Raw genomic sequence first — 18,011 nt, forward strand, 5'->3', positions numbered from 1 at the left:
CGGTACAACATAGCACGTGACAGTACACTATAGTACTGGACATCATATGACCCCACACTGCAGTACAGTACGGTACAACATAGCACGTGACAGTACACTACAGTACAAGCCATCATATGACCCCACACTGCAGTACAGTACGGTACAACATAGCACGTGACAGTACACTACAGTACAAGCCATCATATGACCCCACACTGCAGTACAGTACGGTACAACATAGCACGTGACAGTACACTACAGTACAAGCCATCATATGACCCCACACTGCAGTACAGTACGGTACAACATAGCACGTGACAGTACACTACAGTACAAGCCATCATATAACCCCACACTGCAGTACAGTACGGTACAACATAGCACGTGACAGTACACTATAGTACTGGACATCATATGACCCCACACTGTAGTACAGTACGGTACAACATAGCACGTGACAGTACACTACAGTACAAGCCATCATATGACCCCACACTGCAGTACAGTACGGTACAACATAGCACGTGACAGTACACTACAGTACAAGCCATCATATAACCCCACACTGCAGTACAGTACGGTACAACATAGCACGTGACAGTACACTATAGTACTGGACATCATATGACCCCACACTGCAGTACAGTACGGTACAACATAGCACATAACAGTACACTACAGTACAGACTATCATATGACCCAACACTGCAGTACAGTACGGTACAACATAGCACGTGGCAGTCCACTACAATACAGGACATCATTTGACCACCCCCTGCAGTACAGTACGGTACAACATAGCAGGTGACACAACTCTACAGAACAAGCCATCATATGATCCCACACTGCAGTACAGTACTCAGTACAGTACGGTTCAACATAGCACGCGACAGTACACTACAGTACTGGACATCACATGACCCAACACTGCAGTACAATACGGTACAACACAGCACATGACAGTACACTACAGTACAGGACATCATATGACCCCACACTGCAGTACAGTACGGCACAACATAGCACGTGACAGTACACTACTGAACAGGCCACCATATGACCCCACACTGCAGTACAGTACGGCTCAACATAGAACGTGACAGTACACCTCAGTACTGGACATTAATGACCCCACACTACAATATAGTACGCTACAACATAACACGTGACAGTACACCTTAGTACTGGACATCATATGACCCCTCCCTGCAGTACAGTAAGGTTCAACATAGCACGTGATAGTACACTACAGTACAGGCCATCATATGATCCCTAACTGCAGTTCAGTACGGTTCAACATAGCACGTGACAGTATACTACAGTACAGACCATCATAATTATGACCCCAAACAGTACAGGCCATCATAAGACCCCACACTGCAGTACAGTACGGCACAACATAGCTCCTGCGAATACACTACAGTACAGGTACAGGTATAGGACAACACACTACAGTACAGCACGGTACAAAATAGCTCGTGACAGTACACTACAGTAATGGACATCATAAGACCACCCCTGCAGCACAGTACGGTACAACTTAGCACATGCTAGTACACTACAGTACAGGCCATCATATAACCGCACACTGCAGTACAGTACGGTACAACATAGCACGTGACAGTACACTACAGTACAGACCATCATATGACCCAAAACTGCAGTACAGTACGGTACAACATAGCACGTGACATTACTCTACAGTACAATCCATCAAATGACCCCACACTGCAGTACAGTACTCAGTACAGTACGGTTCAACATAGCACGTGACAGTACACTACAGTACAGGCCATCATATAACCGCACACTGTAGTACAGTACGGTACAACATAGCACGTGACAGTACACTACAGTACAGACAATCATATGACCACACACTGCAGTACAGTACGGTACAACATAGCACGTGACAGTACGCTACAGTACAGGCAATCATAAGACCACACACTGCAGTACAGTACGGTACAACATAGCTCCTGCGAATACACTACAGTACAGGCCATTGTATGATCCAACACTTCAGTACAGTTCAGTACAACGCAGAGTAAAACAGCTAATCATGTGACAGCACAATACAGTACATAACATGGCATTATCGGCTCTTACAGTACAGTACAGTACAGTACAGTACAGTACAGTACAGTACAGTACAGTACAGTACAGTACAGTACAGGGCATCATCCGACATTATACTGCAGTACAGTACAGTACATTACAGGGCATCATCCGACCTAATACTACAGTACAGTACAGTACAATACAGTACAGCACATGGCATCATCCGACCTTACAGTACAGTACAGTACAGTACAGTACAGGGCATCATCCGACCTTATACTACAGTACAGTACAGTACAGGGCATCATCCGACCTTATACTGCAGTACAGTACAGTACATTACAGGGCATCATCCGACTTAATACCACAGTACAGTACAATACAGTACGTACAGTACAGTACAGTACAGTACAGTACAGTACAGTACAGTACAGTACAGTACAGTACAGTACAGTACAGTACAGTACAGTACAGTACAGTACAGTACAGGGCATCATCCGACCTTATACTACAGTGCAGTACAGTACAGTACAGTACAGTACAGGGCACCATCCGACCTTATACTACAGTACAGTACAGTACAGTACAGTACAGTACAGTACAGTACAGTGCAGTACAGTGCAGTGCAGTACAGTACAGTTCAGTACAGTACAGTACAGTACAGTACAGGGCATAATCCGACCTTATACTACAGTACAGTACAGTACAATACAGTACAGTACAGGGCATCAATCGACCTTATACTACAGTACAGTACAGGACCTCATATGAAGAATATAATTAAACTTGCCATTGTCATCATGATATATTATTTACAATATTGAGGACTCAATACAAACTAGTAACTTGAGTGATCATTCTGATATTAATTCCTTTATCACTGCGAACAGTCATTATAACTGTGAATATCATCACAGTGGATAGTCAGTCACACTGTGAACAGTATCACTAGGAACGGTTATTATCACTGTGAACATTTAAAATCACTGTGAACGTTATCATAAGGAACGGTAATTATCACTGCGAAAATTATCATTATGGGCGGTATTTTTTACTGTTAACAGTCATTATCACCGTGAACGTTATTATTATGAACAGCCATTATCACTGTGAACGTTATTATTATGAACGGTAATTATCATTGTGAACAGCCATTACCACTGTGAACATTATCACTATGAACGTTATTATTATGAACGGTAATTATCACTGTGAACAGCCATTACCAATGCGAACATTTTCACTGTGAACGTTATTATTATGAACGGTAATTACCACTGTGAACAGCCATTGTCACTGTGAACATTATCACTATGAACTGCAATTATCACTGTGAACAGCCATTTCCAGTGTGAATATTATCACTATAAACGGTAATTATCACTGTGAACAGCCATTATCAGTGTAAACATAATCATAATCACTGTGCGCATTATCATTGCATACAGTCATTGTCATTGTGAGCCTTATCACTGTGTACGGTCATTGTCACTGTGAGCATTATCATTGTGTACAGTCATTGTCACTGTGAGCATTATCATTGTGTACAGTCATTGTCACTGTGAGCATTTATCATTGTGTACAGTCATTGTCACTGTGAGCATTATCATTGTGTGCAGTCATTGTCACTGTGAGCATTATCATTGTGTGCAGTCATTGTCACTGTGAGCATTATCATTGTGTGCAGTCATTGTCACTGTGAGCATTATCATTGTGTGCAGTCATTGTCACTGTGAGCATTATCATTGTGTACAGTCATTTTCACTGTGAGCATTATCATTGTGTGCAGTCATTGTCACTGTGAGCATTATCATTGTGTACAGTCATTGTCACTGTGAGCCTTATCATTGTGTACAGTCATTGTCACTGTGAGCATTATCATTGCATACAGTCATTGTCACTGTGAGCCTTATCATTGTGTACAGTCATTGTCACTGTGAGCATTATCATTGCATACAGTCATAATCACTGTGAGCCTTATCACTGTGTACAGTCATTATCACCGAAGCTCTAAGCTATCAGCATGCCACTCACAGATATCGGGGCGAGGTTGTCGATCTGATGCATGCAGTAGATATCTAATGGAAAAATGATCCTAATATACATGCAATGCGTTTGCAATGTGGTCTACATTGAAATAACTAGATTGATATCCGCGATACCCTATAATTATTTTTAGTTTTTTTTAAAGATATGCAAATGACAAATTACATGAATAGCTTTTAGTAAAGAATTCACATTCAACACATTGAATTACATATTGTCAGTGTGTTTACGACTAAAGAGTTGTAAACGATCAAGGTAAACATCCCAGTAGATCGGGGAAGTCCAAAAGGTACCAAATGCAGGGCTCTTTCTATCCATTTTAGGGAAAACACCTTAGACAAAATGGGAAATTTTGCGACGTAAAAGTTACAGAAGCGGGAAGAGATTTTAGGACTTTATTGTCAATTTAGACAAAGTACTTGTTAATATATCAAGTCGTGTAATAATTGGCAATATATGGAATAAAGATACTCAACAAAATCATCATTTTGGGCAACATTTCTCTGTGAAATTAATGTATAGAACCTTGAATGTCACCCAAAAGGACTAATATATGCATTTATAATTGTAAATACACAAATGTTCCGAATGAATTTTTCCCGCGCCAAAACCCTGGCTAAGGGGCTAGGTGTAAGTCAAGAAGACAGGCTTTCGTGACAGTGATTTCTTCTCATTTGGATTTTCTTCTGGAAATTGAGAAAAAATATATACATATTTGGCATTGAAAATAAGTAAGATATTCTAATCCGTGAGATGGGCAGAAAAAGGCCTGAAATGTAAACTCAAAATAGGGAAATCGGTAAAATATGTCCGAAATATCTGGGCACGAAATGTCCCAAGTTTTGGTATAGCTGAAAATTCAAGCTAAATTTTCATAATAAAAAACATCGATATGTTCTCTGACCTCAGGCGTGTGATGAAGCTCGTCTCTGTGGCGGAGTCAGGCTGTTGTCAACCTTTAACCTTTCATTCACTGCAAGACTGCGATAAATACCCACTTAGCTATGGTAGGTTGAAGATAATATCACACTTACCGTTTGAACTCGCATACGATTTCTGAAAGACATATTCAAACTGAGGACAACCGTCGTCAATTAGTTCACATATATAACGGTATTCATACATCCTCTGATTATTTCACACTGAAAGCGATGTGAATGCTACACTTATTTCTCTTAACAGACGAGCGTTACTCGTTGTCGCTGCCATCACCTAAGACTGTTCGTGAAGTTGACATATTGATGTGCACGCGGTAGCCGCGGTGGCTCCCATGTATATCCTTCCTTTTAATACCTTTTATTGCCGCCTTCCTTCATCAATGTCATTACCATCTTTGTTTTGTAGAGGCTCTTAAGACAATGTTGGTTACCAAATATCGTATGTATTGGCTTTGTCGCTTGGAGAATGTTTTTAAAAATCATCATCATCATCATTATCATTATCATCATCATCATCAAGAACATCATCACCACCACTACCATCGTCATCATCATCATCATCATCATCATCATCATCATCATCAGCAGCAGCAGCAGCAGCAGCAGCAGCAGCAGCAGTGGCAACAACAACGACAACATCATCAACATCACACCACCATCACCACCACAACCACCACCACCACCATTATCATTACCATCATCATCATCATCATCATCATCATCATCATCATCATCACCACCATAATAATCGGCCTCCTCTTCCTATATGCGTTCATTTTTGTAAAAATAATTGGCTGGCGATATTAAAGTAAGAAAAAGGAAACAGCAACTTTAATGCTAACGATTTAACCACTTGAATTATTTATTTTAGAACTTTTTATAGGTTTTTCTTGATATTATTTTTTTACGGCAGTTGGCCTTATTTAATGAATCCGACACAAAAATCGCAGTTTTGCCCTTAGCCCTCAAATAATGTTTTGGATACCATTTCAAAGTGCGTCATGAGAAGAAAAAGAAAATGTTAAAAATTGACGATAATTATTATGACAATATAATATAAACAGGTTTTTTTGGCCTTTAAAGTTTGCTAACTAGATCATTTTACGCCTGCTTCCAGTTAATGTCAAAAGCACGTATAAAATCTCTATGCTTAACATCACTTTAGTAACCTAATTGAAGTACAATATCGACGGGTGAAAGCGAAAAAGTTCTAACTGCTTCTTTATTTAATGTCACTTAGAACCTTTTCGCATTCACCCTCGACATGTAATCAGAAAGCAAACACCTTTTCAAATTTAACATCAAGGTTAATGGAATTATCAGAGAGCCAGCTTATTTGTGTGTCGGATTCCTTAATGGGACTTGACACTAGATGATACAACAGCAAAACAAATGTCAAAAACTAACATAACATTGATATCGCTGTGTACATATCATTGAATCTTACTTACTGGCGTACCACATCGCTTACTTCGCATGTATCTTTAGAAGTTTTTGGCGTATTTCTCCAATTCACAAACTTACTGGGTCTGTCTACCACGTTAATACCATTTAATTTAAAAATAGCGTCCATATATATATTTATACTTATCACGTGACTTTCACATGCCAAAAATACACATTATAAACTTTGAAACAATTATGCGCTATTTTAAAACGGGTCAAAATATTCTTTTAATCACGTAAAGTGATGTGTTATCGGCCTTATATTAGCTCGTATTAACAAGTCTAGCTTTGTTTTAAGAAATACAGTATTTGCCGATTTTGGAACCATCTTGTGTCTAGTCCATTTAACATGTTGATTGTCATTTTCCACCACCCTCATGAGAGTAAACACAATGCATACGTTATGATACTGTAAGCATAGAGTGTGAAGATAATGAAATGAAACGGATATTTGATGGAGCTTTGTCATTGGCTGTTCGCTGAGATAAAGGTTCGTCTTTGATACTAAATATTGCATTCGTATAGTTTTGCATTACGGAATAACAGCTGTAGACCATATTTAGCGGTAAGTTTATACTAATTTTGTTAATAATCGCGAGTAAAGGAAACAAAAACGATTGCATAAAATATGAATTTTAAACTCTTTTATGAAAGCGGAAAGTGTCTACATGAATAATAGCGTTGTTTTAAAGAATGTTCAATTCACATAAAACAACAATAAACATATGTTGACAAACTCCGTTATGATGTTTTGTATTTATTAGGTTAAATAACACTGCTCATATTCAAAAAGTTAATAGGTTTAGAGATAGCGGACTGGGTCGGTCTTCTTAAAACATCTTGAGTCATTTTTTTAACTTCAGTCTATTTATTAAATTAAGTTTCGCACTGGGTATTTTCTGTAATAACCTTATAATATCTGAAATACTTCGTGTTCGTTGATTTCATTGAAATTACAAGTTATATGTAAAAAAACATTTAGACTTTTCTTTTAATAGGACTTAAATACATGAAAACAATTGAAGACTTAAAAAATTGTATGTTTAAAATATTTATACTTTTCTTTTAATATGACTTAAACATATGAAAACATTTAAAGTTAAAAATTGACTTAAGAAGTTATATGTTGAAATCAATAAATAAAATAAAACTAATTTATATATGACTTAAAATTATGAAAACAATTAAAAACAAATGTTGTCCGAGGCGAAAGTGTTTGTCCTAGCACCGAGAATAAATTAATGAGCAAAAAATGCATTAATAAATAAATAAAAACAGATTTATAAAAAGAAAAAAAAAAATCCGAAAAATAAAGATTAGATTATTAGCATGGCCTTTCTAAATACAGTATATTGGATAGTAGGATTACTCGAAATTCTCGTGCACGGTCCGCTTTAATACAACCGTCGCTTTTTCAATAGCTCTATTAGGGATATAATCGTATAACCATACTTTCCTGGCAGACATCACTTACCACAACATCTACCGAACCCTCTAGCAAACAAAAATTTCGTTTGTAACAATATTTTATCTCCGCAACCTATGAATTACAAAGCCGTAGTTTGCTTCAATAACCATGATAACCAAAGAATCTCCTTAGCAACCATCACATTCCTTAGCAATCACATTTGTCTTAGTAAGCATAGGCTGCTTCCCTAGCTACGCATCACATTCGTTAGCAACCATCGGCCTCCTATCTATTAAAAGTCACGTACTTCCTTAGCAATCAAATTTTGTCTTAGAATCCAATGACTTCCTTGGCACTAGCTTGCTTCCCTAGTTTTTCCAGGAATTCATGTGAGCGATATCAGGGGCCATATTGTCCCTCTTGTTCTTTGTTAGCCTTTAATCCAATACAGCTACATCTAGTCTACAAGAAAATATTATAAATTAGATGGTTCTAGTGTTGGGAATCGGACAGAAAAAATAATATCGATAATCCGTTTATTTTACAAGAACATTTTCTTTCAGAACACTAAAAAAATAATAATCGGTAGCGGTTACGTCCCTTGTTTCTATAATCGATTGTTAAAATTTCACGATCGATTGTGGCCGACGTTGTCTCCTTTTGATCAATTGTCGATTATAATCGATCCTCGGCAAAACACTAGATGGTACCATACCATTACTACGGTATTAAAGAGATTCTAGCGCAGGTATTATGCTGAAAACATTAATTTCGTATGCCTTAATAAAAACCGACAAAGCATGTTCAAGTTGATTGTTCCATTAAAAAAATCGTCATATCAATTTAATAAGTGACATATCTTTGGCCACATGTCGTGTTATAACACGTTAAGTCGGCAGAAATTTGAAAACATATCGTGGTATAACACGTTAAGTCGACATATCCTTTACCACATGTCGTAGTATAACTCGTTAAGTCGACAGAAAATTGACCACATGTTGTGGTATAACTCGTTAAGTCGACATACATTTGACAACATGTCGTGGTATAACTCGTTAAGTCGACGTAATTTTGACAACATGTCGTGGTATAACTCGTTAAGTCGACAAAACTTTGACAACATGTAGTCGTATAACTTGTTATATCGACGTAACTTTGACAAAATGTCGTGTTATAACTCGTCAAGTCGACATAACTTTGACAACATGTCGTGTTACAACTCGTCAAATCGACATTACTTTGCTCACCTGTCGTGTTAGAACTCGTCAAGTCGACGTAACTTTGGCAACATGTCGTGTTACAACTCGTCAAACCGACATTACTTTGCTAACCTGTCGTGTTAGAACTCGTCAAGTCGACGTAACTTTGGCAAAATGTCGTGGGTCGTGTTAGAACTCGTCATGTCGACATAACTTTGATAACATGTCGTGTTAGAAATCGTCAAGTCGATATAACTTTGACAACATGTCGTGTTAGAACTCGTCAAGTCGACATAACTTTGGTAACCTGTCGTGTTACAACTCGTCATGTCGACATAACTTTGGTAACCTGTCGTGTTACAACTCGTCATGTCGACATAACTTTGGTAACCTGTCGTGTTACAACTCGTCATGTTGACATAACTTTAACAACATGTCGTGTTACAACTCGCCAAGTCGACATAACTTTGACAACATGTCGTGTTACAACTCGTCAAGTCGACATAACTTTGACAACATGTCGTGTTACAACTCGTCAAGTCGACATTACTTTGCTAACCTGTCGTGTTACAACTCGTCATAACTTTGCTAACCTGTCGTGTTACAACTCGTCAAGTCGACATAACTTTGGTAACCTGTCGTGTTACAACTCGTCAAGTCGACATAACTTTGGCAACATGTCGTGTTAGAACTCGTCATGTCGACATAACTTTGGTAACATGTCGTGTTACAACTCGTCAAGTCGACATAACTTTGGTAACCTGTCGTGTTACAACTCGTCAAGTCGACATAACTTTGGCAACATGTCGTGTTACAACTCGTCATGTCGACATAACTTTGGCAACATGTCGTGTTACAACTCGTCATGTCGACATAACTTGGTAACATTTCGTGTTACAACTCGTCATGTCGACATAACTTTGGTAACATGTCGTGTTACAACTCGTCAAGTCGAGGTAACTTTATTAACATGTCGTGTTACAACTCGTCAAGTCGAGATAACTTTGGTAACATGTCGTGTTACAACTCGTCAAGTCGACATAACTTTGGTAACATGTCGTGTTAGAACTTCTTTGTAAAAGTTTACAACTTGATTAACGACACCGTTGCTTACTTTTAAAGGCCTAGTTTGAGGAATGTTTGGCATGACAATCCCCTGCTGTGCATCTCCTGCTATTGCACTGATGTCACCGTAGGGGCCAGTGTCCTGTTTATTTGTTTATTGGCTCAGAGCCATTTAGGGTCCATTTCTATAATAAAACCTCCAAAACTGCACAGCAGGATATTCAGATCGGAGATCTGATAAGACAATTAGGCAATTAGATTTAGATCAATACACAGAGGCTGTGTACAATACACGTTTTTTTTTTGTTTTGTTTTTTTTTTTTGGGGGGGGGGGGGTTGGGGGGGTCACGAATAGAAGGATAAAACTAGGTCTTTAAAGGTGCATTTTTAATGATGTCCTCATATATTCAAATAAAACCAGTACAGCTAAAACAGTAGTCTCAAATCTTGTAAGCAATACTGCAGATTACAAGTGTATTCGGAAATCCTCCACAGCAATACAGATTTCAAACATAACAACCATGACGTTGACAACGTTTTTGACATTTACTACTACTACTTCTACTACTACTATTACTTACTACTACTACTACTACTACTACTGCTACTGCTACTGCTGCTGCTGCTGCTGCTGCTGCTGCTGCTGCTGCTGCTGCTGCTGCTGCTGCTGCTACTACTACTACTACTACTAATAATAATAATAATAATAATAATATCTTTATTTAGAGAAGGCATAAACACATTATGACATAATTACAGGTTCAACCATAACAACATCATAATTACAATGTGGCCTTCTATGAAGAAAAACAAACAAACAAAAACAATATGCATTTGGTAAATCATAAAACATCTGCATCGCACTTATACATTTCTATACAAGAACTTTTGATGTTTTGAATATAATTATTCTATACAAATCATGTTTAATTAACATACCAATTATTTCAATAAACATCATGTACACGCCGACAGACACTCAATAAAACACAACAATTTATAAAACAACAGTTATTTCATTCTTTAAGATAATGAAAAGATGATATACTTTTTAGAAACTAATGATATGCACATTCCAAGGGATGCACTTTGTAATTATGCATCACCGGAGTTTCTTTCAACGACGCGTTTCTTGCCAAGGAAAACGAAATACGAAATTTAACGCGGTTGTTTTCTTTTCTTCTTTAACAATTTGGCTCGTTCAAGATAAACATATCTTGTCTGTTCACTGTCAACGATCAACGATAATAAGTATTCACCCTTTCATTCACTTATTTGTACACGATTTTGTCCACAAAAGAAAACAATAACCTTTAGGAAATAACATATATTTGAAATTAAATATAATTGACCGACAATCTTTGAGGTTTGAGTCTTGAGGTCAATCTTCTCGTCCGTATCGACTGAATCACCCGAGTACATATTCATTAAAGCCTGGTGTCCGAGTTTGAGGCCAAAGAGTTATACACTCCTTTTTGTAAAATGAATGAACGAAAAGATCAACGATTAATTTGAAAAAAAAAATCCGATACCCAAGACATAGTGAAAAGAAGCCGGCCAGGAACCTTTACTGGCTCACCTTGGTACATATTGCACATATCATGAAGTACCCCCAATTTTAGGGGGTCAGTAATGTATTGAGATGTATGTTTTCTGTTTTGGTGTCCAAATATATGATAACATTGCGCATAATGCTTTGAAACAAACCTAACAATGATAAAATACCATTTCAGTCTTCGCCCAGCAACCACAAGCAACGTTAGATAGCCCATCCATCGTATAGTGAGCGGACTTTTATCTTCATCTTAAACGCATAAGGATCGGGACTTCGCTGTCGGCATTTTTTGTCCGCAAGTACCTTCATCATTCGTAGAGACCAGTCTTTATCAGCATACGGCGTTCACCTTCAAATATCTTCACTCGATCTAGAACGATGCTGGTATGCCTGCTGTTGTTGGCGAGCCTGCTTGGCAGCGACGCGACCCTGAGCTTCGACCACCATGACAACGCGGCCCTGGAAGCGTACCTCGTCTCCGTGAACCAGACCTACCCCGACATTACAAATCTGTATCAAATAGGGACAACTGGAAATGGTAAGGGACATTCATTTCAATAGTTTAATGGGAAAAGTTTCGCTCTGTTTTCGGGGAGGAAAGCTGTTCATGTATAGTATGTTCCCTCCGACTCCGTTTAACGGTACACATTATAATTATTTATTTTTTTTGCGATCGAAAGGAAATAGTCATACTTTGGCCGCAATTCCAGGTTGTCTGCTCTATTTCCTATAGTTCGTCAACATTTGACTTTATCGTATTTATTGTGTTTGGTGCATTCGTCAGAATCGATCTGTAGATGAACAGAACATTTGAAAAATCCTCGATTGTCATTGGTCCACACAAAAATGTAAACACCGAGTATATGCAACTGACACTAGTTTAACTAGTAAGCCTTAGTGGAAACACAGACTGACCGCAATTACTCTAGGACACGTGTTTTAGTGCATTCGTCGGAATTGATCAAGGTAAAATTAATGGCAGACAATTTGAACAATTCTCGATTTTTATTGGTCCACTCGAAAGTGCAAATTCAAATTCATTGTGTTATGTTTCCCAATAATGAGTTCATTTAATTCGATTCAACATTCAAAACATTTTTAAAAAAGTAATAAATATTTGTTCCTCATCTCATGATAAAACATTATTATACAACATAAGCATATATACAATAATAAACATGATATGTATGAAAATGAAACGAGAATAAAATAAAGAAGGTTCAATGTAATGCACCAGTCAATTGTAACCGTGGCCCCCTAAGGTCCGGGGGTATACCAGGGATATCCGGGGAAATGGGCCGTGTTTTTACCTTGCAGGTGGCCCCGAAGTGCCGGATGAATGCGGTGGTTTTGTATTCATGCCAAATATAGTCATGCCAAATATAGCGGGGAATGTGCCTTACTTAGGGTCCCTGGGGTGCGGGGGCATTTGGCGGGGATTTTACCATCATTTCGTCTCCGTAGGGCGGGGGTTTTACCCGGGCTTGGCTTGACCGACAGTCAAAGTCCCCGCTATTCCCCGGACCTGGAGGGGCCGTAGTTACAATTGACTGGTGCATAATTCTAATAGTTAAGTTAGTATTAATTAATACATAGATACATAAAACAATGAATTGCATCATACACAGTAGGCCTTACTAAATAATTCCTATTTGAATACAATTAACGATACACATAACAGACACAAACAAACTGAAGTGTATCTTTTCAATCACCATTATATAAACAAATGGTGCAATATCGTCAATTATGAGTAATTATATCGTTACCATAATAACCTGTTGCTTTACACGTGTATGTGACTGTTGAGACGGAAGTGTCAGTTCAGTTTATGGAATCCGATATTTTAAAGAAAAAACATAACGAGATTTGAAAAGTGCATTTACTAGGCTTTTATGTATCGAGTTATAACAAGATCGTATCGTAAGACGGACTTCGATGTTTTCAGCATTTGCGGTTAAATTATTGATGAAAATCTGTTTTCATAAACTAAATTAATGTTATATCTTTTTTTTTAAACAGCGTGGGAATAAATTGTATTTTGAAATACACGCCCTTATAACATCAACGCTACTGGATCCATCATTAAAAAATAAACCGAAAACAATTCAAATTCTGATTGATTTGTTATTTTATCAATTATTAAACGTGACAGTGATGTGGTTTTTAAGGTCTGTTTTCATCTTTATCAAAGATGTAGATGTTTACGATCTTACATGAATTGCCATTTAAATGGACTCTCTCATGTTATAGTAAATGCACTTTTTCCTATGACGAAATTAAAGTGTAGCAATTCATTTTACGTGTCCGTAAGACTAAGATACTGACGGATGGAACTCTTTAACAAACGTTGATATTTAAGTTTTTTTCATATACTCGTTTTTGTTGTTTTTTTGCAATGTCAGTATCAAATAAATATAAATAATCATAATGTTAGTGTTTTAGATGCATTTCCGTGAAATCAAATTTATTTTAAAAAAAACTTAAGCAAGCCCCTTTAATACAAAAAAATCTGAAACGAGTTTAGGAAAAGATATATAGCGATTTTTGTTGAGTTAAATATTCACTTTAAGTGTTCACGAACAAACGCTTTTCCCCTTTTTATTGTTCGCTCAAAAATGATATAAAATGTAAGCTTATATGTAAGCGCGCGTAACATAATTCCGGAACTTACGTTGTTGAAATTGGGTCCCAGCATTATGTGCGTTGACTTCTGATTTGAGCAAGAGAGCGGGCTAACATTTTAAACAGTGAAATATCAAATCGATATTTTCACTGTTTCAACCGTGAACTTTCCTTTTTATTTCACATATAATTCTCTATAACCGTTTGAAAGCATATCATAAAAGGTTGTATTTCATTCCAAACAAGAAACGTAATGTAATAAATCGTTCCCCGAGTCTCACATTTCTAATTATCACGTAGCCAAATTGTACTTATGTCATCACGTTTGTGATACTTGATTAATACTTAGTGGTTTAAAAGCTTCTGAAAGGAGAGCCTTTTGTGAAATAATGATGGATGTATTGATACTTTGATGATAACGTATAACGTTGCATTAGGAAAATAAATTGTGTACCTGAACATCTCTAGCCTACAGGTTGTCGCAAATAACAATTTGTGTTGTTTATTTCGACAAAACATTGATAGATCTGAAATTTTATTACGTATGATATTCTTTTTTCGACATGAAATTGCTTACTGATACTTTGATACGGTTTAAGTTACTTAAGAGTGACATATTGTTTATCTGTATTTACCAAATTAAACGGTTAAATTTGACACATGTCGCATAAACATTGTTTTCGTTTTAGTAAAAACATAATAATAACAACCCTTTAACCATCTTATTGGTCGAGATTATAGTTTGTCTTTTGGCCCAGCCTCTGATAAAAAAAATATACCGATTCACCTGATTAACACGAACAACGGCGGACTGCTGATGCACCGAATTAAATGTGCGGCAGCTCTGAAAAATACTGCCATCCAATCGACCAAAGCATAATTTCGACCACTCAAATGAAAACTGTTTGCATTTAAATGAACAAAATACAAACAGAGCTCATTATTTTGCGATAAAGTCCTTACAGAAGTATGTGTTGACATAATGTGAGATGTGATCCATGCCTGACATTTTCTTCATTTAAAAACGTCCATTGAATTTCCTGGTTATTTGCAGGGAAGCCCCTGTGGGTTCTGGCTATTGGAAACTCCACGGAGAGCACGGATCTCCGTCCGCACGTGAAATACATCGGGAACATGCATGGCAACGAGGTAATATACCAACTTAAATATGTATATATATTTACCACATAGAGACGATACCAAATTCATAGTATAAGTACAATATACTCACCCCAAAACGAGATGATAGTAAGTTCATAGTATATGTGAAATGAACTCGCCACAAAAGGAGACACTACCAAATGCATAGTAAAATTTTAATAAACTAACCCAAAAAAGAGACGATACCAAGTTCATATTTTTAGTGTAATATACTAACCGCAAAAAGAGATGATAACAAATTCATATTTTAAGTGTAATAAACTAACCCCAATAAGAGATGATACCAAGTCCATATTTCTAGTGTAATATACTTACCCCAAAAAGAGATGACACCAAATTCATATCATAAGTGCAATATACTACCCCCCCCCCCCCCAATTATAATACAAAGTTCATATTATAAGTGTAATATACTCACCCAAAAAAGAGATGATACAAAGTACATATTATAGTGTATTATACTCACCCTAAAAGAAACGGTACTACGTTTATGTTATAAGTGTAATATACTCACCATAAAAAAAACGGTACTACGTTTATATTATAAGTGTATTATACTCACCATAAAAAACGGTACTACGTTTATATTATAAGTATACTACAAGATTACATATTTTATATTTAACTGTTCCTTACTGGAAACTTAATTCCGATTGGTACGTGCTATACAGTATGGGGAAACTCGAAAATGGTCTGTACGCATAAAGTAGTTGTATATGCTTCAAAATTACATAAAGGATAAAGAAAAAAATATCCAAACATTTTAATATAAGGTGCATGTATTGATTTCAAAGATTAGGATTTTGGGTAAACGACATGTACCGTAATGTCCATTGGCTGGTGACGTCGTAACATACGACGACCTTTCATAAAATATTGTCGAGACTTAAAATATTGTATGTAACCATAATTCGAATGGTTTTATCCACCCTGTTGAGTTCACAAGAATTTACCACCGTTTTGCGCTATACAGTCTTTCTCTCGGAAACCGTCCGTTGCCGCCTTTTACACTGCAGTGTTTCGCTTTGATGGTTCTGCTCCTGAAACGTGGTTTCGAACTGTCTGGAAATGTAGCTAATTTGGTGCAAAATTCAGCTGTAGATATTATTGTATCCTAATTAAGTTTTCACTACAGTTTCAAATGTAATGACCCTAGATGTCATTTGTCATTCGCAATCTTTGTTTAACTTAACATTTCCTTATGCCAACCAGTGACACCTGACCAAACAACTGTCTTAACAACGAATGTCACCGGTCTAAACAACAGTTTCATCAACCAATGATAGCCGTCTAAACGACAGGTTTAATTACAGCAGTCCAAACATCAGTTTTAACAACTACTTAAACCAGTCCAAACAGCAGTTTTAACAACCAATTTCACCAGTCCAAACATCAGTTTAAACAACTACTTAAACCAGTCCAAAAAGCAGTTTCAACAACCAATTTCACCAGTCCAAACATCAGTTTCAACAACTACTTAAACCAGTTCAAACAGCAGTTTCAACAACCAATTTTACCGGTCCAAACATCAGTTTCAACAACTACTTAAACCAGTCCAAACAGCAGTTTCAACAACCAATTTTACCGGTCCAAACATCAGTTTCAACAACTACTTAAACCAGTCCAAACAGCAGTTTCAACAACCAATTTCACCAGTCCAAACATCAGTTTCAACAACTACTTAAACCAGTTCAAACAGCAGTTTCAACAACCAATTTCACCAGTCCAAACATCAGTTTAAACAACTACTTAAACCAGTCCAAACAGCAGTTTTAACAACCAATTTTACCGGTCCAAACATCAGTTTCAACAACTACTTAAACCAGTCCAAACAGCAGTTTCAACAACCAATTTCACCAGTCCAAACAGCAGTTTAAACAACTACTTAAACCAGTCCAAACAGCAGTTTTAACAACCAATTTTACCGGTCCAAACATCAGTTTCAACAACTACTTAAACCAGTCCAAACAGCAGTTTCAACAACCAATTTCACCAGTCCAAACAGCAGTTTTAACAACTACTTAAACCAGTCCAAACAGCAGTTTTAACAACCAATTTTACCGGTCCAAACATCAGTTTCAACAACTACTTAAACCAGTCCAAACAGCAGTTTCAACAACCAATTTCACCAGTCCAAACAGCAGTTTTAACAACTACTTAAACCAGTCCAATCAGCAGTTTTAACAACCAATTTTACCGGTCCAAACATCAGTTTCAACAACTACTTAAACCAGTCCAAACAGCAGTTTCAACAACCAATTTCACCAGTCCAAACAGCAGTTTTAACAACTACTTAAACCAGTCCAAACAGCAGTTTTAACAACCAATTTTACCGGTCCAAACATCAGTTTCAACAACTACTTAAACCAGTCCAAACAGCAGTTTCAACAACCAATTTCACCAGTCCAAACAGCAGTTTTAACAACTACTTAAATCAGTCCAAACAGCAGTTTTAACAACTACTTAAACCAGTCCAAACAACAGTTTTAACAACCAATTTTACCAGTCCAAACATCAGTTTCAAC

At 37.1% G+C, this 18,011-nt stretch overlaps 1 protein-coding gene across 2 annotated transcripts in view; it reads left to right on the top strand.

Annotated features, from left to right (window-relative positions):
* Positions 1–18,011, top strand: part of LOC128221074 (carboxypeptidase M-like) — a 30,632-nt gene that overhangs the window by 3,528 nt on the left and 9,093 nt on the right. The window contains exons 1-3 of one of the 2 annotated variants that reach the window (XM_052929515.1): positions 6,998–7,038; positions 11,879–12,238; positions 15,380–15,474. In XM_052929515.1, the coding sequence (XP_052785475.1) occupies positions 12,079–12,238; positions 15,380–15,474 (255 nt within the window). In that variant the 5' untranslated portion in view covers positions 6,998–7,038; positions 11,879–12,078. Of the gene's footprint in view, positions 1–6,997; positions 7,039–11,878; positions 12,239–15,379; positions 15,475–18,011 lie in introns of those variants that run through there. The other variant, XM_052929514.1, reaches the window with a different exon arrangement.

Source organism: Mya arenaria, chromosome 16 (genome assembly GCF_026914265.1).
Source record: "Mya arenaria isolate MELC-2E11 chromosome 16, ASM2691426v1".
Taxonomy (NCBI): Eukaryota; Metazoa; Mollusca; class Bivalvia; order Myida; family Myidae; genus Mya; species Mya arenaria.